Source organism: Podarcis muralis, chromosome 14, assembly GCF_964188315.1.
Source record: "Podarcis muralis chromosome 14, rPodMur119.hap1.1, whole genome shotgun sequence".
Lineage (NCBI taxonomy): Eukaryota > Metazoa > Chordata > Lepidosauria > Squamata > Lacertidae > Podarcis > Podarcis muralis.
The window spans coordinates 45,613,984-45,638,756 of NC_135668.1; the positions used below are offsets into that span (position 1 = coordinate 45,613,984).

The 24,773-nt window shown below is 42.9% G+C and overlaps 1 protein-coding gene and 1 long non-coding RNA gene across 5 annotated transcripts in view; both read right to left on the bottom strand.

Annotated features, from left to right (window-relative positions):
• The window catches only part of USP22 (ubiquitin specific peptidase 22), a 105,652-nt gene that overhangs the window by 16,327 nt on the left and 64,552 nt on the right, over positions 1-24,773 (bottom strand). For all 4 annotated transcript variants that reach the window (XM_028706950.2, XM_028706951.2, XM_028706949.2 and 1 more), the window contains 4 exons: positions 9,759-9,928; positions 4,902-5,049; positions 2,057-2,162; positions 1,085-1,243 (listed from right to left, as the gene is read on the bottom strand). In XM_028706950.2, coding sequence (XP_028562783.1) covers positions 1,085-1,243; positions 2,057-2,162; positions 4,902-5,049; positions 9,759-9,928 — 583 coding nt within the window. The remainder of the gene's footprint in view (positions 1-1,084; positions 1,244-2,056; positions 2,163-4,901; positions 5,050-9,758; positions 9,929-24,773) is intronic.
• Positions 13,783-17,868, bottom strand: LOC114584824 (uncharacterized). The gene is made up of 3 exons (XR_003703708.2): positions 14,256-17,868; positions 14,097-14,174; positions 13,783-13,880 (listed from the first exon to the last, which is right to left on the bottom strand). It is a non-coding gene; the product is annotated as an uncharacterized LOC114584824 (long non-coding RNA).

Here is a 24,773-nt window from a genome sequence, read left to right on the forward strand (position 1 = left end):
CCCTACTTCACAGCTGATCTGCATGTATCAGCTGGGGGGTGGGGTGTTGGTATGTCCATGTGCAAGCACCCACTTTGGCCATTCTCAGCACTGACAGGTGCCCCCCACCCAAGGGTGGGCCATGGTTGAAAGATGCCCATGGACTGCAAAAGGTTCCCTACCCCAGCTTTAAGGGCAAGATGGCAGAAATATACACCCTATATCTGGCTGACTTTGCCCCCCCCCTTTAGGGTTGATTCCTACATGGGAATTGGAAAACCCACTTCCATTAAATCTTTGTAATTAGAGGTGGGAAGGGAACCCTGCATTTGCTATTTCATCACCCACCACAGAGACCCTGCTTTCCCTAGCTGACAGAATTAAAAATCCTGTTCCATTTATAGAAACAGAGGTACAGAAGAGACAAGGAAGGAGACAGTACTAGATTCTTTGCCCAAAGGGTACTGGGAAAACTGGCTGTTTTGCCCACCTATTCCTCCTCCCCAGTATCATAAACCCCTCCCTGTCCCTTGAGAGACTCTGTTTCTGTCCCGACAACAAGAATGTAAAGGAGTGGTTGGAAGTCTTGTGGGGAGCAGGAGCAATATTCCTATGTCAAGGTGTGCCCCTGATTCTCAGATATAGTGAAGTCCATAATTCAACAGAATCTACATTAAAAATGTCTTGGAAGAGGAGAGATCAAGCTCCAAGACTCTTTTAGCCATCTGTTTCTCTGCCGATTATTCCGAGAGAGCATATTTTGTGCCAAATGAATCCGTATTTTCCGCAGTTTATACTTACAACAATGTGTGATAAGCAGTGCTGAAGCCTATCCATGGGGAAACTAACCAGTGGTCATCAGGTGGGACCACTTGAGTCTTGGTTACCTACCAGTTTGTCAGTTTATGCTACATGCTTAGATTTGTCCGGGTTCCTTTTTCTGCAAGTGAACCGAACTGCTCTGCAAGATGATTCAGCAGTTAATAACTGCAGCTGAGGTGCTGTTTTGCTCCTTGGCCATTTGCCCGAAAACTGCTGGTCTGCAGACAGCAGGAGGGGGAGTTAAGATTGCTCCTTGCTAAAGGCCGTCTGCCACAGTTTGTACCTTCGCAAGCAGTCTGTGAGGGTCGTGGTTCCTGACACGTGGCTCTCCCCATTCACCACACTGCCATCGCTGCCTGGGCTCAGAGGCCAAAACGGGGTAGAAGAACCTGGCAAGTCCAAACTGATGTCCCAGAATGGGTCTATCGTCGTGGAAACACCACTAGGGAGGAAGAGGAGAGACTGCAATCAAATGGATAAACTAAGCAACAGTTTGGGCAAAAATGATACATAGGAATGGTTGGCACATCCATTTTTTAAGCAGTAAAGGACTTGGAATGATTCGCATGACAAAAGTGAATGTGAATGAGCACACATATGATAAAAAATATTAACAATCCTGTAAGTCAATGGATTCTGAAAAATTGTTCCTTCTTAAAAGTATGTATCATTTGATACTGACATACAAGAATGTGTTCAACAAGACAATTAAACTATGTGAAAATTAGGAGGAAAGCTCCTTTTATGGCGCCTCTTATCTCAAAATTGAATGTGTGGAACAGCCCTTACTTCATGGCTTTGTTTACTTGGGAGGGGGGTGGGGGTGGGGAGAGGTAGTACTTCACCTCTAGAGGGTGCTCAGACTACAGAAAGCACCTCAATCAAAATAGCTTCTGTTATTGTCAACTTTCTTTAAATGGACCTTTAAGAACCTATTAAATGGCATAGAATTTTGCGGAATTTACAGCAATAGCCACCCCATGAGATATACTGGCAGTGGGAATACGATCACTTAGAACAAGTAGTCCATGGGGTTTAGTGGTACAGAATTCTGGCAGATCCAGTCTGGACCCCAGGGCAGTAGCGGGTGGGGTAGAAGAGATCTACTTTCTTTAAACCAGGGGAGTGTGAAGCACACATTCTTTCATAAAAGAGCGTTGGCTATGTCATCTTGTGTATTCCATGCTCATCATTTCAACGTCAAGTGAGTTATTCTGTATTTTAAAATGAAATTAATTAACTCCATCATACTTACTGGCAGACTTGACAAGTGACATCGGACTGTAGTCCACCTGTGAAAATTTGGTCTATGATGCAGTTACAGTGGTTGGGGTTGTTGGCTTTCTTCCCATTATCGTCACCTGAACAAAATAAAATAAAATGGAACAGACTTTGAAACAAATCCCTACGTAATGTATATAGACAGGTGTGCATAAAGGGCTCCACATACCAGCAATAGCACGTATAGAAAGTTCTTGGCCTCTTTGCTATTATAGAAAGCCAAGGTGAAAGGAAATGGGTGCCTGCAGAATATGGAAAGAAAGGGGAAAAACCCACCAAGTGTGAAAGTTACCTCTATATTATTGTTCCTGTTGCACTGAGTTCAATCAATGCAGAGTGGAGAGTCAGTTAATCCAAAATGTACTCTGACAGAGCCCATAGTAGTGTGGGAGGATAATCTATTATTATTAACCAGAAGAATGGCTTGACTTGGCCTAATTCAAGCACTGATTTCAGAATAGGTAGCACTACTGAGGTGGTTAGTGAAAATGACTACTTAACCCCACTTAAGAGGACCAGTGAGCGACAAATGTACTTCTAGAAACAACAAGCATTTCCTGGCAAAATGGTTATTTCCACTTAAGAAAACCACACATGCAATCATATATGCACTACCTAAGTGAAATTGCCAAAGTACGGTTAAGCAAGAAAAGAAGGCATCAGCAGCTTTAAACATAGTATAAATTCTGTAGAATAATCTGGTTACCCTACCGTGTTCAATAAGCTAAAGGCAAGTTCTAATGTAAGAGCCGAGGCTAAGTTTCTTATTTCATGTTCTAGTCAAGTGGGATTCTCTCAACCACAGATAAGAGCAAAGTATCATCTAATCACTGTTAAAGCCAGGAGGGGTAAGGGATATGTTTAAACTGACTTAAACTGCAGGTAAGCCTAGTCAGGTGCAATGCTTGACCAAGAGATGAACTTTGTTAACAATCCTAGATCATCAGGGAACCCATCTAGCCATAACTATTACCTGTGACACAGCATCTACAAACTGGCATCAAGGTAGGTGGGGGAAATCTGCTTTATTGGAGGGAAGAAAACCATGACCCACTTCCAATCTCTTATATAGTTTGAAAAAGCATATCTCCTCTGGCTGCAAGTGGGTTGCAATATATTAAACCAGAAATAACCAGTTGAAAGCACTAAGCAGGTAGACAGATTTTAAAAAATAGACTCATCTTCTAATTCTATCAGAGTAACCCACTGCCACCAAAGTCAGCCACAGTGAATACTCCATTAGGCAACATTAAAAATGCATCTACATAAGAAATAATAGCAGGATGACAAAATCAAGTTTTGTAAGAAGATATTTTTGCATTGGGCTGATTTGGGATGGGCAGAGTTAAACTCTCTGCTGGGCTATATTTTGCTTTTAACCTTTTTAAAAAGCATTGTTACCTGTCCCCGTATCACTGGAACTGGGGAAGCTAGAAATCCCACTGATTTATAAGAAGGGCCAAGACCAGCTTGGAATACATTATTTTTAGTGGTGAATTACTAAATTTGCACAGCATTTACAAGTGAACTATTTTACTATGGAACAACTGTCAATCAAAAGGGATTTAACTTTCAGCCATAAGACACAGTCCGCTGAATTCTTATTAACACACAATAGGTTCTCTGTTCCTTTTTAAAAAGAAGTCATGCAAAGTTGCATTGCTGACTCAGTTGTGGAGTGGGATAGAAAGAAAAAAGCTGCACAGCATCACCTTGCTGCTTTGATTTCTCTTGTTTTGTAATGATTTTATATAATTTTAAAATTTAATTATTGCTTCTATTAATTATCTAAGAGGATCACTTTGATTCTGCAAAGAAACAAGACTTAATCCTTGCATCTGAAAAGCATTTCCTTCTCTTTAGGATTTCTGGTCCTCAGACAGAAGCCAACAAATGGCCTCTTCACATTTTCACTGTCCATCAGGCAACATCCCTGCTGGATATGCTTAATAGACAGCCATTTCTGCCCACAGGAGGATAAGATTGCTCCCTTTTCAATTACCCAAGTCAATTAGGTTCAGCGAGGAGGGGGTCTCAAAAGACTATTTTGTAAGCTTGTTCACAGCAACACAGAAAGGTATTACCCACTCACTGGGCTTCCCATGGCATCTGGCAAGAAAGGGGGGGGGGATGAAATTACCACCTCCTTGCACCTGTCAATATGTAAAGCAGCAGCAACAGCAAAAAGGTGTATTATTCAACTGAAAGAAAATTATCACTTAAAGGAAAATGCTGCTCCATATGCCCCAATACAGGTGTCAGCAACCTTTTTCAGCCGTGGGCCAGTCCACCCAGACCATGTGGTGGGCCAGACTATATTTTAGAAAAAATAATAATGAACAAATTCCTATGCCCCACAAATAACCCAGAGATGCATTTTAAATAAAAGGACACATTCTACTCATGTAAAAACACCAGGCAGGCCCCACAAATAACCCAGAGACGCATTTTAAATAAAAGGACACATTCTGCTCAAGTAAAAACACGCTGATTTCCGGACCATCCATGGGCTGGATTGAGAAGGCAATTGGGCCACAGCTGGCCCACTGGCCTTAGGTTGCCTACCCCTGCCCTAATATATCTGCAAAGGTAAAAACTGAAGGGGTTCAACTATGTGAGGTAGACCGGTTTTAAAAGCTCTATGTGCCGCACATGATGTGGCCAGATGGATCCAAGTGAAAATTGTATTATTACACCTGTAATTAAAGTGTAAAAAGGGAAATGCTTCTCATATACTAGATGGAGAAGGAAACCTGGTTAGTGCTGAAATTGCTTGAGAAGAGGCTATAATGGGAAAAACTGCCAAGAAAAAGCCTTACCTTTGCAGTGTCGATGTAGCACATCTAACGCAGCAATGAGGAACTCGTGTGCATCCTGTTGCTCGTACCCTGCTAAATGCCGTGCATGCGTCCATACCAGGTGCAATAACCTATATGGAATGTGAGGAGATCGGTGCCCAGAGTAGAACTGCTCGGAAAAAGAATATAAGAAATGGTCAAATATTTTTCATTGGGATGGTTTGAATGCAATAATAAACCATTGTTTAGTGGTAAGAGAATGTGCCTAGCCTCTGTCCAAGCCTTTTCGCAGCTGAAAAGGTAAGTTCAGAAGCTTTCACTTCCATCTTTGATTAACTATTGTATTCAATGGTAAGCGAGTTCAAAATTTCAACCTCTGTGTCCGTATCTAACCCACCATCCCAAGCAATTTACCACCATATCAGAAATGTTTTAGGTTACCTAAACCATTTCTGATATAGTATCTTGGAATATTTCATCCCTGTAACAAATACAATCTTGGGTTTGTTTCTCACATGGATATGCAATGTCAAGTCAGAGCTAGCCTTTACTCTGCATTTTTTTATCTGGTACAGAATTCATGGCTGCCCTAGAACTTGGACTTTCAGTCCAGTTCATCAGCTGGTCTTGTCCTCAGAGGCCAACACGATTTAGGGTGTGCTAATCTGTGGTTGCAGAGCAAAAAATAAATGAAATACTCTATTATGGGCCAGGAATACTTGAGTTTGTGCGGTAATGTTGAACAGGCCTGTGTAATCCACACAGACAAGATCTGGTAGATTGAGCAGACAAGACCAATAGTGGGTCTAATGGTCAAGAAGGTCTTAAACCTTCTGCTGATCTTAAACATCTGCTGTCTTGCGGGGTATCTTTGGGAGAAGAAAAGGCTAAGGAGTAAACCCTACACAAACCCAGAGTAGAGTCCCTATGACAGTTGGCTGGTGCTGTGGATGCCTCCTTCTGGCAACTCCTGGCCCTCCATACACACCGCCCAGGCTTTGTGCACTGGGGAGGTCACTTCACTGCTGCTAACACAGCAGTTTGACTTCACCCCCGGAGCTACACTCCATTAGCTTTTGAGACAGATGGATGCCAACAACAGTGCAACTCTAAGGGCAAGGTTGAAGAAAGTACCCAATCAAATAAGCAATGAAGTGCTCTGCAAGAGAGTTCCATCTTCATGGGAAAAGGCAGCTGGAAAGGCATTTCTCCCCCCCCCCCCCAAAAAAACTGCAGACATTACTCCAATGGGTGGGTGATATCCGCTGATGGTTTGGGGGTGTGGCGTTCAAATCTATGTTGACTGTGTGCACCAATGCCCCATGGCAGAATGCTGTGCACAGCCAATGCAGAAGCATCAAACCACCCCCATCCCAATCATCAGCTGATGAGTTGTGGTTAAACCCTGCTCAGTTTGGCTGTACAGGTCAGTTTTTTGACCAGGAAGGGTCTTGCACAGTAACACTGCTAAAATGGAGCACAACCCCTTCACTTTTAACAGGTGTTTCAATGCAAATATCTACAAAGATGATGAAAGGGCTTGCACTGAATCCCCTGGTAAAATGAAGTGGTTGTCTTTTTTTAAAACAACCACAACAAGAACAACAACAACTCTGCTTTAGATGTGCCATGCTGCCTTCGGGCTTTCAAAGTGTCAAATCACCTGGCATCAAGTCAGGTGACTGACATGTGGGCAATCTTGCCCACCTATCAAATTTAGCCTGTAGGGCCAATCCTCATAAGGGTCTGGCCCATGCAGTCAAAAAGGTTCCCCATCCATTTTACAGCCTTCAAGCCATAAAATTAATACATCTGCAACTGACACACAGCATGCACACCTTTCTACATTATTCAAGTTTTCTTGTGGTGAATGTGGTTCTGTTCATTACTGGGACTGTAAATTATGTTCTTATTGTTGTGCACCGCCCTGGGATCTTTGGATAAAGGGTAGCATATAAATTAAATTACTAATACTACTACTAATAATAATAGCAGGCAGTAGACATCTTGCTCAGCCATCTTTAGAGAGGGATAGATGGGGAAGTAACAGCTTGTTGTATATAACCTTATATGCAATTCAATTAAGAAGGAAAGTTTGTTTTCTTGCACAGCTACCCGTATTTTTGGCATGAAACTACACTGCAGCAATGCAACAATGCTCAAGCACTTTTTTTATAAGAGGATCAATAGGCAACTCTGAGATGCCAACGAGAATGTCACCAAGGGACTAGAGCCTGGGTGTGGTAACTGAAATCTGCTGACACTGCTGCTGTGACAACATAATTCAGGGAACTGCAGCAATAAAATTTGTCACTTCTTACAATTAGCCTTGGCACTATCCGGTCACTCTACCCAGTAGCACTTTCCATAATTACTTCACTGCAGCTACCCATTTTATATTATTTAGTGCTTCATTAGGATGAAAAGGAATCTTAAGAAGCAGCCTGCGCTAACCACTGGCTATTACCATGCAGAGGATGAAAATGTACCTAACCTGTATCTGAGCACAAGCCATGCTTGTGGGTGCAGCAATAGTGCCTCTACATTCCTTTAGCCCCTTCCCCCCCCAAAGGACTTCAGTTTGGATGCGGTTCTTCATGTACAATATTTTGAATGAATAACAGTAAGCAGACAAAGAGGCAAAAATAGATTCTACCCTTTGATGTGGAAAAGCAGTTCAATACTAGAAAAGAGAGCCAAATGAAAGGTGAAAAGAGACCGGGAATGGGTGCCAAAGAACTGCTAACACACACATATACAGCACACCAAGATTTTTATCCCAAGGTAATCAAACAATAACCTGGTTAAGCTTGTGTGTAGCAAGAGCCCAACGCTGTCTCACCATAGTGAGTACAGCGTGCCCAGCAGGATTAAGAACTTGGAAGGTCCTATACTCCAATCTTAGGCTTAATTTCTCAAAGCTTCCTTTTAGGAATCACTGTTTGAATCTATCATCTTTATCCAGTCTCCATTTTCAGAATGGCAGCTGCCTAAAGAGGACATTTATCTCTCTTGTGTGTTGCTTGTCAGCGTGGCTGCAGTGTCAACTGCAGTGGAGGGCTGTGGAAATGACCTCCATTTAGGAGAGTGGGTTTCACCTTCTCACCTTGGTCATGGTTAAGGGATATACCTGACTAAGAAGCATGGTGAAGCAGGGAGCCTGATCAACCTTAACTGTGGTTAACACCAGTGCCAATTAATTCTTTTAATTATGGGTAAGAATGTCCTACAATCTTGCCCGGTACCCCCAAAGTTTCTTGGCATAACCACACAAATATGGATGGAAAATAAGCCAAAAAGTCTTCCACACTGCCAACAAATGCTTGTATTTATTCTAGTTCCTCATACATCTTTATTTCAGAGATGAACTGTCAAAAAAAGAACATTTCGAACTAACTAAAGCTCCCTTGGGAACAGGCCACTAAATAAATTAATTTGGTGACAAGAGGCTGCAGGAAAAGGCCACTACATGATTCCTGTTTCATTTAATTTGATGAACAAATTCTACATTATTATTATTTGTTTAGGCTGCCCTATGTTACAGATAGCCTTCTTTAAAAGTTTCTGAAGGAGGCCTTGTGCGGTCACAGAAACCCATGTGTGCACCTGCACACTGAGGCCACAAAGAGCAGCCACGGTTAAGCAGTATGTCTGAATATGAAAGACATGGTTAAGGACGGGCTGCAATCTGAGGTGCAAAAAGTCCATTTCTAACTGTACACCAAGATGTCCTATGGAAAGAAACACCACATTTCCAGAACAGCATTCTTGTATTAGAAGACTAAATCACCCATCATCTACATACATGCACACTCATAAATATATTCATATTTCTTTCCTACGGCAAGAAGCTAATGAAACAATACTTAGATGTTCTAAGTATTCATTGCGATGTAAACCCTATTCAGTTTTTATGCAATTCTAATCATATTAACACTCTACCACAGTAGACAGACAACAGAACAGAACAGCTCCATTTGGCATTCACTCCCTTCATTGTCACCTGGCAGCAGCCATTCTATCAGGCTGCAGGCACAGCAAGAGATGAGAAGGTTTACTTCATAGGCTCTGCTGAGAGACCAGATATATTTGGCTCTTCAGCTCCCTGAAAAGCTTTCATTCCATCTTATCATTTGTAACAACTACTCTTTAAGATCTATTGCCTTGCCTAAGATATCTTTTTTCCTTTTCCCTCCTCATCCCCTTTTCTTTTTATGTCATGTCTTTTAGATTGCCATCCTGCAGGCAAGGACTATCTTGCTTTTGTTAATTGTGTGTAAGCTGTTCTGGAAGTCTTTTCAGCTGAAGAGAGAAGCAGAAATGCTTTAAATAAATAATGGTAAAAGATGGTTTAGCATGATTTCTGAACTGACAAACTCTGCTTTGTGATCAGCTAGTAAAACAAATTACAAATCATGCTTTCAAATGCGTTTTTGAATTAAGATTTGTGGTATTTGTTTTCCATGTGGGTGCTATTTCTTTTTCTTCCTTTTTGCATCTTATCTTACTCTGTGCACTTGTAATTATGTACTTTTTATCTTTCAATAAAATATATATTTTAAAAAGAATTACGATTTGTGCTAACCAGTTTGTTAAATGAGTAGACAAACTATAGCGATGGCCACTGACTGCACTAACTCAAGAGGTTCCCGCACCATAGAGAGGGGAGTGAACTTACAAAGCTAAGTGTGGAGGGGACAAAAAATGAAGCTCTAGACCTCAGTTTGCCTGTTATACATTACAAAGCTTAAACCACAGTTTAGGTTCTCAACTAAAGCAAACCGCAGTTTGTCTTAGAACCTAATCTGAACCCAAAATTTAAAAAGTAATGTTACAAATGTGTGAATGTACAAGTTATAAGCGGAAAGGATGACTCACCTCCTGAAAAAGTGTAGACATTTCACAGACCAGACATGAGCTGGGGCTTTGCATTTCACATTTGTGTCTGTCGGAGAGGAAGAAATCTCGCAGTAGTGGAGTGTGGGTAAGTGCTTGGACAATACAGTTCATAAAACATGTGTTCCCAAGATTGATTAGCCCTCTTAGACCTATTAAAACAAGCAAAAAAGGGAGAATTTGTAAATTGTTCTGGTTTACAAAACTGTAGTCTGCTTAAGTTAATTGATTTTTAAAATCGCCACTTTCAACACACAGCTGCAAATCATGATTTTTTAAGAATCAAGGCTGATGATGTATCCAGTGATATGGTCCATTCCACAAGGGAGAACTCGTTTCCTCCTCTTTGAAAGTGACTTTTAATGCTCTTATAATCAAGCCTTTGAGATACAGCAAGCAAGACATCTATATAAAACAAACATTTCACAAAATGTGTATGCCTCATGTATCACGGCTACACACACAGTTATGCACATCAAAATACTTTCAAATATTATAAAGCCTGAAAAACATTATTGCAGCTATATCTTGCACTGGGCTAATTAATCTAGAAACAGCCTCTCCTGCTAAAAATGGGCTGATAAAAAGCAGGTACACGTTTGCTTTGCCCCTCACTGTTGTGCAAAAGAGCGGGTGCTACCCATTGTGAACAATAATGCTAAGTGAAGATTTGGTCCCTCTACTAATAGCTGGAGACAGTCTACGAAGAGGCAACAAGGCTACACGGTTCTACAGCAGGCTTACTGCTATGCTCCCATCCTTAACCCCCACTGGCACCAGCAGTGGCGTAGCGTGGGTTGTCAGCACCCGGGGCAAGGCAAGTAATTTGCGCCCCCTAACCCGTGGATTTGCGCCCCCTAACCTGTGGATTTGCGCCCCCTAACCTGTGGATTTGCCCTAACCCCAGATGTTGCGCCCGGTGCGGCCGGCCCCCCCTGCACCCCCCACACTACGCCACTGGGCACCAGCACTATGAACTTGATGCAGAACAAATTGCATCTTATATTGTAGTGATGGGTTTTTTGCTTTTTGAAATTTTGTCAGTGCTCTGCCTCCCGGCTCAAGAACCCTGTCCCCTTTCTTTCTTACACTTACACAAACACACCAGGAAGCAGTTGTGCCCCCTCCCACCATTAACACCCAAAAGAAACAAAAACAGTAAAACTACAAACTGCTTGAATTGCTAGAAGAATATGTATCAGTTTCCTGCCGTGAGAGGATCACCAAAAACATTCAATGGCTGCAGGCATAAGGCTATATTATGTTATTGAACTGCGTCCGTAGGTATCCACTGGCTTATTGTGGAGTAGGTGATGTGGGCAGTGGATTACACCCAATAGTATCTTGGAACTGCAGTCATATCTTGTAAATCCAACCATGCTTATAGAAATGGAGATCACCAAGTGGATGTCAAATCCTAGCATAAACATATCGAACATATATTCACTTGTTCTGCTTTTTTAAAAGGATTCTGAGAACCAAACACTGGAATAAAAATTGCTAAATAATAGTGATGCTGAAAAGGACCGTGGCAATAATTCAGTTGTGAACAGTTGTGGTTGAGAAATGGAACTAGCCACCTTCTCTAGTGTGGAAGTGTATTCCTCTACCTTGCAGTTGGGTTAAGAGACAGGGTATCAAAGAGAGATAAATTCAAATCCAGAACTTCACCCTCCTACTGCCTCTGTCCTGTGATACCCAGAAAGTTTCAAGAAAGGGAAGCTGGTACCCATATAACGAAGGGAATGGTGTGTTTGGATTTCATCTATATCTACAACACGCTCTGGAAGGAAGGAAGGAAGGAAGGAAGGAAGGAAGGAAGGAAGGAAAAACGAACGACAATTTCTCTCTCATACAACTTTATGTATTATTATATCTGTGTCAATTCTATGTATTTTGAACTATTGATCAAAGTACTGCAAGAACTCTGGCTAATGCCTCCACCTTGAATTGACAATCATTGCTTACGTAATGCAACAGCTCTAGTGAGCTTAGTTTTTGCTTCTAGAGTAGAGGTTATGATGCTGCAGGTTCACAAATGTCTACCAGCCCATGAGGATACAATGTGATAGCACTGCTGAGATTGAAATACTAAAGGCTCTTGCAATACACATTAATGTGTTTGAAGAGCCCTTTAGCTTTCTTCACAAGGAGGGTGTGTAGCTTGTTGCTAGGTTACTGCAGACTGAAGACAGCAAATCACTGTGCTGGATTGTATACAGAGCATCAGTCGATGGATACTCAAATCTTCCCCAAATCATTGCCATTAACAGAATATTGCCATTCTCTCCAACCTAACTGACGAGACACTAGTTCATCCCCAAAGACCAGCCATTACCTGTCTCTCCCCCCCTCCTTCCTCTTGTACAATGGTTTATTCTTCACTGTGGTTTATTGTACAAACATTGCAAATGCAGGTATATTTTAGTTCATGTGTGTTGTGTGCCTTTGAAACAAGGAAGGTCCGAGGTATAGTATATAGCGAAGAAAAATCTCTGCACGCATGCACAAACAAGTAAATTTATGAAGGGTGTGAAGCAGAGAACTGCCTAGTACAACAAGTTTTATCTAATAAAAAGAGCTGGGGGAAGGCAATACTGCAGAATTCTATTTCTGTAACAAATCCAAATTCTTCAACCAGAAAATAAACAAGCCAATTAAAAATTATTTATCCAAATCTGGCGCATTTGCAGGAGTAGTAAAAAGGACATACAAACCAAATGATTGATGCAAAATGAGAAAGTCAGTGTAAGCCCTATCCACATTCTCCCAGCCTTTGCTAGAGGTAGCTAGGCCTTTGTGCGTATGTGGTATGTGGCAACAGCACAACAATCCAGGCTCCTATGACCCACCTACAAAGACAGTGAGGCTTCAGAGCCTGTCCTTTTCCCTCTCTGTCATACTGTATTAGATGGCTTAACCACTTCCTGTTTTTATAGCATCTTCTGCCCTAATCTTGTTCTTCCAAAGGAGAAAAGGGCAAATTAGAAACAGCAGCTTCAAGAAACAGGAAGTGATGGCATGATGTGCAAGAGGACTGTAGGTTAAAAGTCAAATAAGGCCAACCTTGAGGTGAGAGAGAAAAAGCATGTTTTATGCGTGTCTGAAAGCCCATGAAATCATCATATTTTCGGTACTCGGGAAACAGCACACATTTACATGTTTTCTCCATAAGCGCTTAAAAATAAGACAAGACTAAAGTTGGGTTTCAAGAAACCACAAGCCCACTTTCATTTATCACCACCAAGATTTCTAAATCTCCCTTGACAAGTCATTTCCCATGATTACACAAACAAACACGGTACTATACAGAAGAATATTGGAGCAAAGGCTTAATATAAAATGTACTTCTCACGTATTTTGAAGTGTTGTAAAGTGCTCTTAAGTAAAGCTTGTACAGATAGTTTTTGGCACATATTTATTGAACATTGTTTTATTATACATGCTGGTGGCTACATCTGCTTTAGTACAGATTGATCTCCTTGGTATTATTTCATTAAAATTTACACGTTTAGTTTGCCCCACATCTAATGTAAGTTCATAATATTCATTTTTTTTAATTCTCACAATAACTTTGTGAGGGAAGGCACAAAAGGCGGAAACACTTTTGCCCCCCCCCCCCCGACAAGCGACTGCCGATGTGCAGGTCCTTTCGGACCCAGAAGAGGGCGGAACAGGGACATTAACAGGGTGGGGCAGGCTTATTTGCGCCCCACCGATGCTCACGGGGCTAGGAACGGAGCCCCTGCACAAAATGTTCGCCGCCTGCGTTATTATTCAGTTACAGCATAATAAGTTAACCCTAAGCAATACAGATGTGCCCAAGATGCCACACGATGAATCCATGGCTTAGCTGCTGTTTCAGTGAAGGCCACCTAGATCTAGGCTCTGCTGCTGTCCACTGAAATGCATTGCTTCAAACATGCTGTGATAGAAGGTCCACAGTTACAATCTGATCGCCGTGGCAACGGTTGACCTGCTTTCAGAAGTTCTTCTGGTGTTCATTTTTGTTTGTTTGTTTGTGGGATGGCAGGGAGGAACCTAGGGTTCTGATGGAGGTTCTTGTGGTCACATGGCAGTCCGATAGACTGGTCACAATGTAGCCTGTAGCACACACAAAAACAGAAGAAGCTTTAGACACCATCTTATCTCATCAGTTCATATTTAAAGAAGAATCTAGAATTAAAGGTTGTATCCAACTAAGCTGTTCTAAGTAAACCCACTGAAAGTAATGGAAGTAAGTTGACAATTTCCATTCATTTCAATGAGTCTGTTCAGAGCATGACTAATGTTGGATACTACCCTAAATCTTGAACTTACTTGGGAAGGAGTTCAAACCTGGATTACAATAGGGAATCAGTAAGTGGAGGAGGCACAGCACACACTTTGAGACCTCACCTGAGAAGAAAACATATATTCAGTTAAGTTTAATATTACACAGCAGAACAACTGACTTCTTAAAATGACTACCATCCTTACCTTGGGGAAGAAATAGTCAAAATTCATGCTGGCAGTCAGTAGTGGGAATGGCAGAAACTCTCCTTACATAGAACTCTTGAAGCAGAAAGAAAGGAAGCCAAAGCAAAACTTGGTGATTAAACAAAATGCAAGTGTGTGTTGGTGCAGCACTGGTCTGTGCAATATACTTACGCCATTAAACTAACCACACTGTGCACCTATCACAGTAACCGTCAGAGGATTTTAAAGATGATGTTTGATGTCCCCTGCAGCCTGAGTAGACAAAACCATGTAAATATGCTTGCTGTGCACCACCCATGAGAGTGCCATAACTGGAAACTGTAATTCCAGATACAAGTTATGAGGAAGTCCGTCTTTGTTTGCTGCCATTGTTCTCAGTCACAGGTATCTCTAGTGATGCTAAGAGGGCTGGAAACATTCTGTGCAGGTAGTGGAAGGCACTGAGTGGGTTATGCTCAGGGCTTAAACAATTTCTATGGGCTGGATTCAACTGAATAGCTGTGCTAAATGGGAGCCAGAAAAGCCAGTTATGCTGGCACAACCGGGGCTTCCTCCCAAATTGGCTGGTGGGAATCAGACCCCCCCCCCCAACAGTGTACAGGGGGAAGAGAGGGGAGATAATTCTGTCTGGCAAGCAGAAATACTTGCATTGGCAGAACAATTTAAATAGTGTGACGCTGAATTCCACCCAATTAGTTCACAAGCTAATACATTTCTATGTTCCTAGGTTGTCCCCCAAGTATGCAAAAAGAGGAAGCCATCAATGTTAGAAAACACTTTTTCACAATACATAAGCCTGGGAAGAGTATTCAATGCACCTTAAAACTGAAGGACTTCTGTTCTCAGATTTCAAAGCTAGTTCAGGAAAATCAGGTTTCAAAATCTGGGCTATAGCTGACTATCATAAAGTCACATAACTGCCTGCTCATTCACCTTTGCTACCTTATTTTAGCTGGCAATAGATCACTTAACACACAGGGACATGTTTTATGGCAGTCTGGTTCAAGTCCAATCATCATCACCACTTGTAGTCCATCCAATATGATTCCCACAACAGAGTAACGACTGCTTACCATTTCCATTTCTTTATACATTATCAGGGCTGGTCTCCACAAAATGCTTGCTGGTGCTTGTGTGCATCTCTGCAGTTGTAAATTAATTACCATCTATCTGTAAATGTTTTGATTTATGGGGTTATTCATGCAATAATCTGGAAGAGCATCATTTTTAGTCACTTGAATACATCCTTCGCTTGTTGGCAAGATGCAATTCTGTGCTTCTGTAAAGGATTCAAAAGTTTCGGCCATACACCAAATCAGACCACTGGTCTATCCAAGTCATTACCGTCTACTCTGACTCACGGTGATTCTCCAGGGTGTCAGGCAGTGGCCTTTCCAAGCTCTGCCAGCTGGGGACTGGACCTAGGACCTTTTGTATACAATGGAGATACTCTAGCCCTTGAATTATGGCTACCTCTACAAATTCATTATTTGTTTAGTTTCACACAGGGCCATCAGTCCAGAGACTTAAAAAGCTCAAGCTATTTCCTCCAGGGAATGCAAGGTATATTTTGTGATGTACTAAAGGCTGTAATTATAGGTCTGTTTACCTTATTAACAGCACGTTTTTGCTCCACTTGTGCAAGTATGCCCAGTTTCATAAATTTCACAAAGTTGAGATAAGCAGGGCAGTAAGTACGAAACATGACATCTCCCTGGCACAGTCCTGAGTACAACATAGCAAGGGGAGGGGAACGCGTCCATGGGTTTTAATTGAAATAAATTGAACAAAAAAAGGGTATGCTGTTTTATAAAAATTCCTCATGCAAATGATGCTATTTCTCAACACCCATTTTTTGTTTCTAAAGATTTTTGTTGAACTTGTGGGTCCACAAATCCACTTGTCATGCTGGTGAGCTCACACTGTGCTTTAGAGCACCGTCAAAGATCATTATGCCAAAGACAAAACTTTGCCCTCGGGGTCATGGCAACCTGAATTTTGGCTGGATACCAAGGTCAGCCAAACTTTGTGCATCCCTGGTAAACAGTTTAGATTTTAAAATGTTCCCAAAAAACTACAGTCAATGTTAGAATAATAATTAGCACATAAGCTTCTCATGGGTTTGTAGAATTTAGGACTGTATTATGGACAATAAGGCCTATCGTAAAAAATAATTTCGCAGCTGACTTTGGTGCATAAGGCCCTGACAAAACATAACATTACATTACTAATTCCCTTTGTGTTCAATCAATTTTATTCTTCCTCCTCTGCATTATTCTGTTTAAATAACACTCAGAATTGGCATGACATCCAAACATATAGACATTACATGGCAACATGAATCAGAGGAGAGCAAGAACAGATATATTCAGACTGGTAGGTATAAAGCATTTTGGACAGCTCCTTGTTCACTGATACCCACAATCACACAAGAAATCCACCAATGCATTGCCTCCATATTTCTCTCTTGTGGTCAGACATTTTCACCTTCTTCTTCCTTGGTTACAGTACAGACCTGATGTTCATGATGACTTAACCATGATTAAACAACTGGAAGTGAACTGTGGAGGTCACAGGTTTTTCTTAATCACTACAACCACCAGTAGGGACGCAGGTGGCGCTGTGGGTTAAACCACAGAGCCTAGGACTTGCCGATCAGAAGATCGGCGGTTGAAATCCCCGCGACGGGGTGAGCTCCCATTGCTCGGTCCCTGCTCCTGCCAACCTAGCAGTTCAAAAGCACATCCAAGTGCTAGCAGATAAACAGGTACCGCTTCAGCGGGAAAGTAAATGGCGTTTCCGTGCATTGCTCTGGTTCACCAGAAGCAGCTTAGTCATGCTGGCCACATCACCTGGAAGCTGTACGCCGGCTCCATCACCCAATAAAGCGAGATGAGCGCCGCAACCCCAGAGTCAGTCACGACTGGACCTAATGGTCAGTGGTCCCTTTACCTTTTACAACCACCACTGGCCTTAATCAACCTTTACCAATAAAGTACACAGTTGAATGAAGTAATGAACAACTCCACCATTCTTCGCAACAACGCAACAAGGCTAAAAAGATGGTCACACTTTGGCTGATAAAATATTAAAGGTCCTAAAATCTGTAGAAAGTGGCTTGGAGATACAGCAGGCATTAAGTTCCCATATTCCAGCCCATACAAAACCTTCTGCTAGAAACAGTGGAGACAGTCAAAGTTTGCAGCCCTCAGCAGCATTGTAAATCAATACTAGAGGAGCTCTGCAATGACCTTGCATCTAACTGTGTGCCTTCATTTAAAATCAATCCCAAGGCAGTTTAACAGCACTGGACTAAAGGCACAGCAGGGTGAGCCTGCAAAAGCAGTCAGCTAGACAACACGGTTTCATAACGTTGCTTAGGCTGTTCGCAACAAAAAAATGTGTAAAAGAAGAAGCTTCTTCACCTTCCTCAGTAAATCTGAGAAATAAAAAGTATACCCCAAGTATTTAAGGCTCCATTCCATGCCTCCATGCTTCTGAAGCATTCCTGATGGACACCAAGGGCACAGGATTTGCATTTTTTGTCTCGGATAGCCAGGAGATGAGGATGCAGCATGCAATTCAAGAGACAGGACCCAGGATCCCTTGCAGTGCTGCCTCCAAAATCCATGTAATATTGCAAGGAAACCTGTGAGCACACTGGTTAGAGATGATACAGTTTGAAACTGGGATCTTCAGAATACAAATTGTGTGCTATGCCACTAAGCTACAGCCAGTGTTAGAAACCCCCCCCGGTGCCAATGCGTTTTGCGACTGTCACAGTTCCAATTGCGACCATATGGCGATCTCTGGATGCCAGATTGGCAACTGACATCTCCCTCTGGGTGCTCCCTCCAGCTTTCTTAAGCAGGTATACAGAACAGCTTGTTTATTGCATGTATAGTCCACCTTTTTCTCCAAGAAGTACATGGTTCACCCTCTTCCTCAGTTAATCACTACAACGACCCTGTGAAGTAGATTAGGAGGCTGTGACTGGCCCAAGGTCACTCAGGGGGCATCATGACTGAGTGGGGACTTGAACCCTGATCTCCCAAGTCTGACATTCTAACCACCACTACACCACACTGGCTTCCTATAATACTTCTGCTATGGGGCAGCTCTATAAATTAAGCAGGTAAATAAGTATGTGGAAAGCAAAATGTCACTTAGAGAAGGATGTGAAATAATTTCCAGGAGGCTTGAATTTTTTTTATTCGGGATTGTTTTATTTGATGTTTTAATTTGTTCTAAGCTGCTTTTGAATGTTTTTCTTTAAAATATAAAGAAGTATAGAAATGATAATAATAATAATAATAATAATAATAATAATAATAATAATAATAATAAACCTCATTGCAAAAAGGGGGGCCTAGACATTCCATTGTGGCAACCATAACCTAGGTTTAAAGTGCAATTTGGTGCTTAGCTTCTATACTGATGATTTTCTAACACTGGGACTGAGAGGGTTGATATTGGTTTTAAAAAACCCCGCAAAGATGGAGTGGGGAGTCTGCAAGCTTTGACAGAGGGAACCATTTTGGTAGAAACACAAACAAATAATGACTCCCCCCTGGGAGAAAAATCAGGTTAAAAAATTAAATGTGCAATAATAGTTGAGGAATATGTTGTGCTTCTATTATTACACTGAAAGACACTGGAGAGTGAATCCAGAGCGAAGAGAGATTCGTGGCTAGTTCCTTTATCCTGATAGTGTGCAATTGGCAGTAGCAAGGTTAAGAATAATGGCAGGGTCAATGCAGAGGTAATTAGGGTAATCCAGTCCTTTCTCTGACAACAAGCAGCAACAAGGCACTTATTTAGGGAGGGAATACTTAGGTGATTATTAAGAACTTCAAGTGCCACTGAAAACACTGATCACTGTAAAGTGCTTCACTAAGAACCCACAAGATGCTCAAGGAAATCTGAGCACAGGAGTCACTCTTCAAGGCAAATGGTTAGTTCAGAATCACAACTGAAGTGCTAGAACATTTTGTTACCTAGAAAGCTCGATGGAGACAAACCCTTCCACAACAGTGCCAGAAGTAACCACCCCAAAAGCCAAAAAGGCATGTCAAAAGATACAAAGGTCTGAAAAAGTGCCCGTTGCTAGAAATCAGGCACTTCCAAACCAGTCTTGAGTTGGCAGGTGGCCTCACCTATAAGGATTACATACATGTGCTAATAAGACGTATGTGGTTGCAGACAGATGAACACAACTGTGACACAAAATGAGCAAGCTCTATGCCAAAATATACTGTATTTTTTGCTCTACAGGATGCACCCGACCACAGGACGCACCTTGTTTTAGAGGGGGAGAACAAGAAAAAAAATCTCCCCCTCTCTGCTCAGCACCCCTTCAGCGAAGCGGCAGGAGAAACGGAGCCCCTTCCATTTCTCCTCTCGCTTGACTGAAGGGGCACTGCGCAGCTCTCCCTCTCTGCTGAAGCCAGTAGAGTCTTGCTCTCCCGGCTTCTGCAAAAGGAACCCGAAACCTCCGGAACGTAGTGGGAACTCGTGCTGCGCTCCAAAGGCTTCAGGTTCCTTTTGCTGAAGCCAGGAGAGTCTTGCTCTCACTCTCCAGGCTTCAGCGAAAGCAACGCGAAGCCAAGGAGCGCAGAGGGAGCACTCCCTCTGCGCTTCGGAGGCTTCACGTTGCTTTCGCTGAAGGCAAGGAGCTTGCATTCGCTCCATAGGATGCACACACATTTCCCCTTAATTTTTGGAGGGGGAAAAGTTTGTCCTATAGAGCTAAAAATACGGTACTGGAACTGGGAGAAGGGGTTAACTTCTCTTCTAGAAGTCAGAGTCAACCCAAGGACTTTCCCCCCTCTTTGGCCCTGGGAAGAGGAACCCCTCCTCTAGACCCAAGCTGGCCATAGCTTTGAGGAGAAACCTCCCAACAGCAACGGCACTGGTATCAACTTTTAAAAGAGAAAATAAGATCAGTAAAAGAAGAAAACTTAGAGGTACCAAACAGGAGTAATGGCCATGAATTCCTAAGTAAACAGAGGAGTCCTGCAAAGGCGAGCACATCCCCAAGCCATGTTTGACTCACAGGACAGGATCGTATGCTCCATTCTCTGCTAACCAGAACGCTTCACAGTAAGTCCAACTTTTAATTCTGTTAGTGGAGTGGAGAATACAAGAAAGGGATGTTCAGAAACGGTATCCCCAGAAAAATGGGCAGGAAGAGGAAACCTGGCTAAACCATTTGCTTAGACAAGAAGGTGGCCACTTTACGGTGTCGTTCATGGAGGAACTGATGTAAAGTGATGCTGTTGTGGCTGTCTCACATAGTAAGCGTGCAGTTTAAAACATAAAATAGAACATTACAAATCATCGAAATAAAGTATTACACATAAATATCAAATACAAAATATACATTTAAAGCAGTATGATTAGCAGGAAAACTTAGAAATGTCACAGACAAAAATCAAAGACAAAAATAAAGTGAAACTACACAAAACAGCATTATTAGTGACAAAATAACTCAAATAAGAACTGCACCCATGCTTCCTTCACCTGAGTAACCTCTCCCAAATACATCCTTAGCAATTTCCCACATACAAACCTCATTTTCAAGCGTTCCTGCCAACCATACAGATAATACAGCTAATCCCCAGCCAACTATTTGTTGCAAAGCGTATGTCTGGTCGACAAAAATCCCTAGCAGCATTAAACATAATTTATAACTATCTCTTTCACCCACCTCCATTTAGGGCTATATCATACAAACAGCAACTTAATCACTCCCTCCCAGATATGGCATCACTCTATACCTCAGCCACTACAGTCAAGTGAGGCCATAAGCACTGAAAAGTGTGGTGCAAAGTTGGGGAGAGGAAAGGGTCCCCACTACCCTTAACAACAGTGGGAATGGGGGTGGGCTGCAGGAAAATCCCAACTCCTTTGCCTCCTCCTCAACTCCAGAAAGAGTGTGTTCTTTTATGCTGCCATCTGAAAAGGACTGATGAGCTAGTTCCTAATTATTGCTGTGTTCAGACTATGTACTAGTTTGCTTCTTTTACTGACAGCTCCATCTGATACTTCCATGGAACCATTTTGCTTGTTTCAACAATGCTACCTATATGCTCCAACCTGCCCTGCTAGTATAGAGAATATTACATGGTTCAAAATTCTTCCTGGTGCAGTACAGAGCTCTTCTTTTTCTCTAAAGCTCCCTGGGTGTGATGGCTGCTTTCTGTTTTTTCGCCTATTGTTACTTATTTGTATAAACACGTTGCTTTTCCTTCCATGGGGCCAGAATGGTTTGTCTTGTCTTCTCATAATGAATGAGGTTACAAGGGGTGACTGTTTTAGCCAGCAACTTAATGTACCATCCAAAAGACCTATGGTTTACAAAACCATGTTATTCTGTTTTATAAAATGCATTGATCTAAACTGGAAAAGGAGGTAGGGAATTCATCTACGGAATTCATATCTAGAGAAAAGCATATTTGAAGTAGAACCTGGAGCCATCCACTCTCAGACCTGACCCTTGGTTTCTCAAGATGGGTAGCTTAATCAGCTGTGCAGGTTATGAGCAGGTGTCCACACATTAAGCAGTCCTGTTGCAGTAGCAAACAACAAGAATTTCCCCATCTGTTCAGGGCTGAACAAGACTAAGATGAACTTGCTGAACTATGCAAACCTGGAAAGCAACCTAAAACTAAATCCTAAACCACAAAACCTGGATTATGCTGCACTATACACTCTAACCCAGGCATGGGGAACCTTTGGCCCTCCTTATGTTGCTGGACTGCAACATCCATCACCCCTGACCATTGGCCATGCTTGCTGGGGCTGATGGAAGTTGTAGTTCAGCAACATATGGAGGGCCAAAGATCCCCCACACCCGCTCTAACCTCAAACATCTAAAGCACAAGAAGCAGATAAAGAAGCTTCCGTAGAAATCCCTTGTGTACCGTACTGCCAAAAATCACTAGGTTATCAAAATTCCCGGCACAGTGCAGATTGTTCTATGTGTGTGCCTACATAGAGCAAGCCTACAAGTAGTATGTAAACAGTTTATCCTCTTCTTTAACATCCTGGCCCCCAGCTTCTTTACTCCATGCTGGAGCAACTCACAAGCTGCATGGAAAGGCCTCAAGGTGTCAGCGTAGCTGTCACTTAACTTGGCCTCCATGTGTAAATGCTGCAAAGTGCACCATAGCTCAGCTTAGGAATGGTTTCAGTGTTGCTCAAAGAGGGACACGAATCAAAACACTGCATGCCTTGGAGGTCTGCACCCTGCATAACAAAAAATTCCAGTGTCAAAGACAGCTATACAACTGCATGTATACCGTAATGGTAACTGCTACTATAAACTATTATCTATGTAACTGATCAGCCAGCACTTCTGAGCCTTTTGACCAAATGTGGTAAGGCTGGCCTAGCTAGTAACACCTTGTAGCTCATAAGCCTATGTAAGGGCCCAGCTGCAGGAACCGTGGGCAAGTTATCATACTGGAGTTGACACTGCAACATGAACACTCGACTGTAGGGCTGGTCAATGTTAGATTTTCAACACTGCAATGTATCACCAACCAAACATCGTGCTTTGGTGATAAACCACAATGTTGAAGCAAGCTGCACTGGCCTCAGCTAGAGGCGCACAGGGTGAAACTGCCTCAGCTCTCACCGTGGGAGCTGAGGCGCTTTCACCCCAGCGCCTTGCAGGCTGGGGCCAATGCAGCCGCCCCCAGCCTGCTGCTCAGCTGGGGGGGGGAGGGGTTGAAAGGCTCCTGCCCCCAGCTGAGCAAGCCCCGATGTCCTTGCCACTCACATGCAAGTAATAGGGACCACGGGGCTCCATTCTGAGGCTCGCTTGCCCCCCACTCCCCAAAGATGGACCGGGCAGTGATAGCTAAGTGCACAGAGCTCGCCAGGCTCCGTGTGTTTGACTGCCTTTGCCCGTGTGGGGGTGCTGCCTCTTTTCTCCTAGGATGGTCATTTACCCAGGGAGGAAAGACGCAGCCCACCCTTCCAGGTGAAGTCCACAAGGTGTGGCTGCTGGCAAGCCCTGGGCCTGGCAGCAGCAGCAGAAAGCACAGCAGCAGAAAGCCTTTAACGGAGGGTCAGGGGCTTGGTAAAACTGCTTGGCTGAGGCAAGGGCAGTGCGTGCTCCTCAGCCAAGCAGTTTAAACAGGCTGAAGGAGGAACAAGTTGTATCGCGCCTCGCCAATATATCATCCAGGCCTACTCTAGTGAGGAGAAGTGACCACTGAAGGGTTGCCTGCAATACACGTAAAGGTTCTGGAAAGTCAGCCATGGAAAAGCTAATGCATGCAACTTGGCAGGTGCTGTGTGGGCTGCATCAAATCACTCTGTATGGAGGCTGCCATTTAAGGCTGGTGACCTGCATGTCCCCACTTGCCACACAGAGCATACATTCCCCCCACCCAAAAAACACCACCACAAACCTTTCATTTGGCAGTTCACAGCGGCCCAAATGGCTGACTGCATGTAAAAAGGCACAGGTAAAGGACCCCTGACAGTTAAGTCCAGTCGCTAACGATTCTGGGATTGCAGTGCTCATCTCGCTTTACTGGCCGAGGGAGCCACAGACAGTTTTTCCGGGTCATGTGGCCATCATGACTAAGCCGCTTCTGGCGAAACCAGAGCAGTGCATGGAAACGCTGTTTATCTTCCTGCCAAAGCGGTACTTATTTATTTACTAGCACTTTGATGTGCTAGGTTGGCAGGAGAAGGGACCGAGCAATGGGAGCTCACCCTGTCGCGGGGATTCGAACCACCCACCTTCCAATTGGCAAGCCCTAGGCTCAGTGGTTTAGACCACAGCACCACCTGCATCCCTTAGGATGTGCATGTAGGACTTCCTAAAAAGCAACTTACAACAATCTGCAGATCATCACTTCTTCATACACACTAGCCACAGTTTGGGCATATCTGCACACAACTGATGAGTAGAAATACCTGTTACTGACTCAGCTAAGTACTGTGCTGGGAGGAGAAGCAGCGGTTTCAGAGGAGTGAGGCTACAGAGTACATGAAAGCACACCCTAAGTCTTTTAATTCTCATCTAAACATATGAGAAGTGGGGGGACCACAACGACGACCGAATAATGTGAACTGTCCAGGAGATGAGATGCTTCAACTAGATTCTGAGGTACAGAGTAATCCTTTACTTGAGATATACCTTTCCTCCCACCCACATTGAACAAGGGACTCATTAAAAATCATAATAAAAGGCAGGTGTGGTACAGTTAACATTGTCCTGGGTGCTCAGATAATTGAAGACACACAGAGAGTTCTGTGACTCACTGATTTATCACACAGTTGTTTCACCAGTTAAGTGAAAATATCTGCGTCAAAAAGTTGGCTTTATAACCAATGGCCATATGTAGCTGCCAAGATTCTTTCAGTGATGCCTTAGCTCTGGCGGAGGAGGAGATCTTCAGAAAGCTTCCCAGCAGTTTCCAGAATGCATGAGTACCACCACCACCAGCACCACCACATGTGAGGCTTCCAAAATCCCCCATAATATCTAGTAAGATC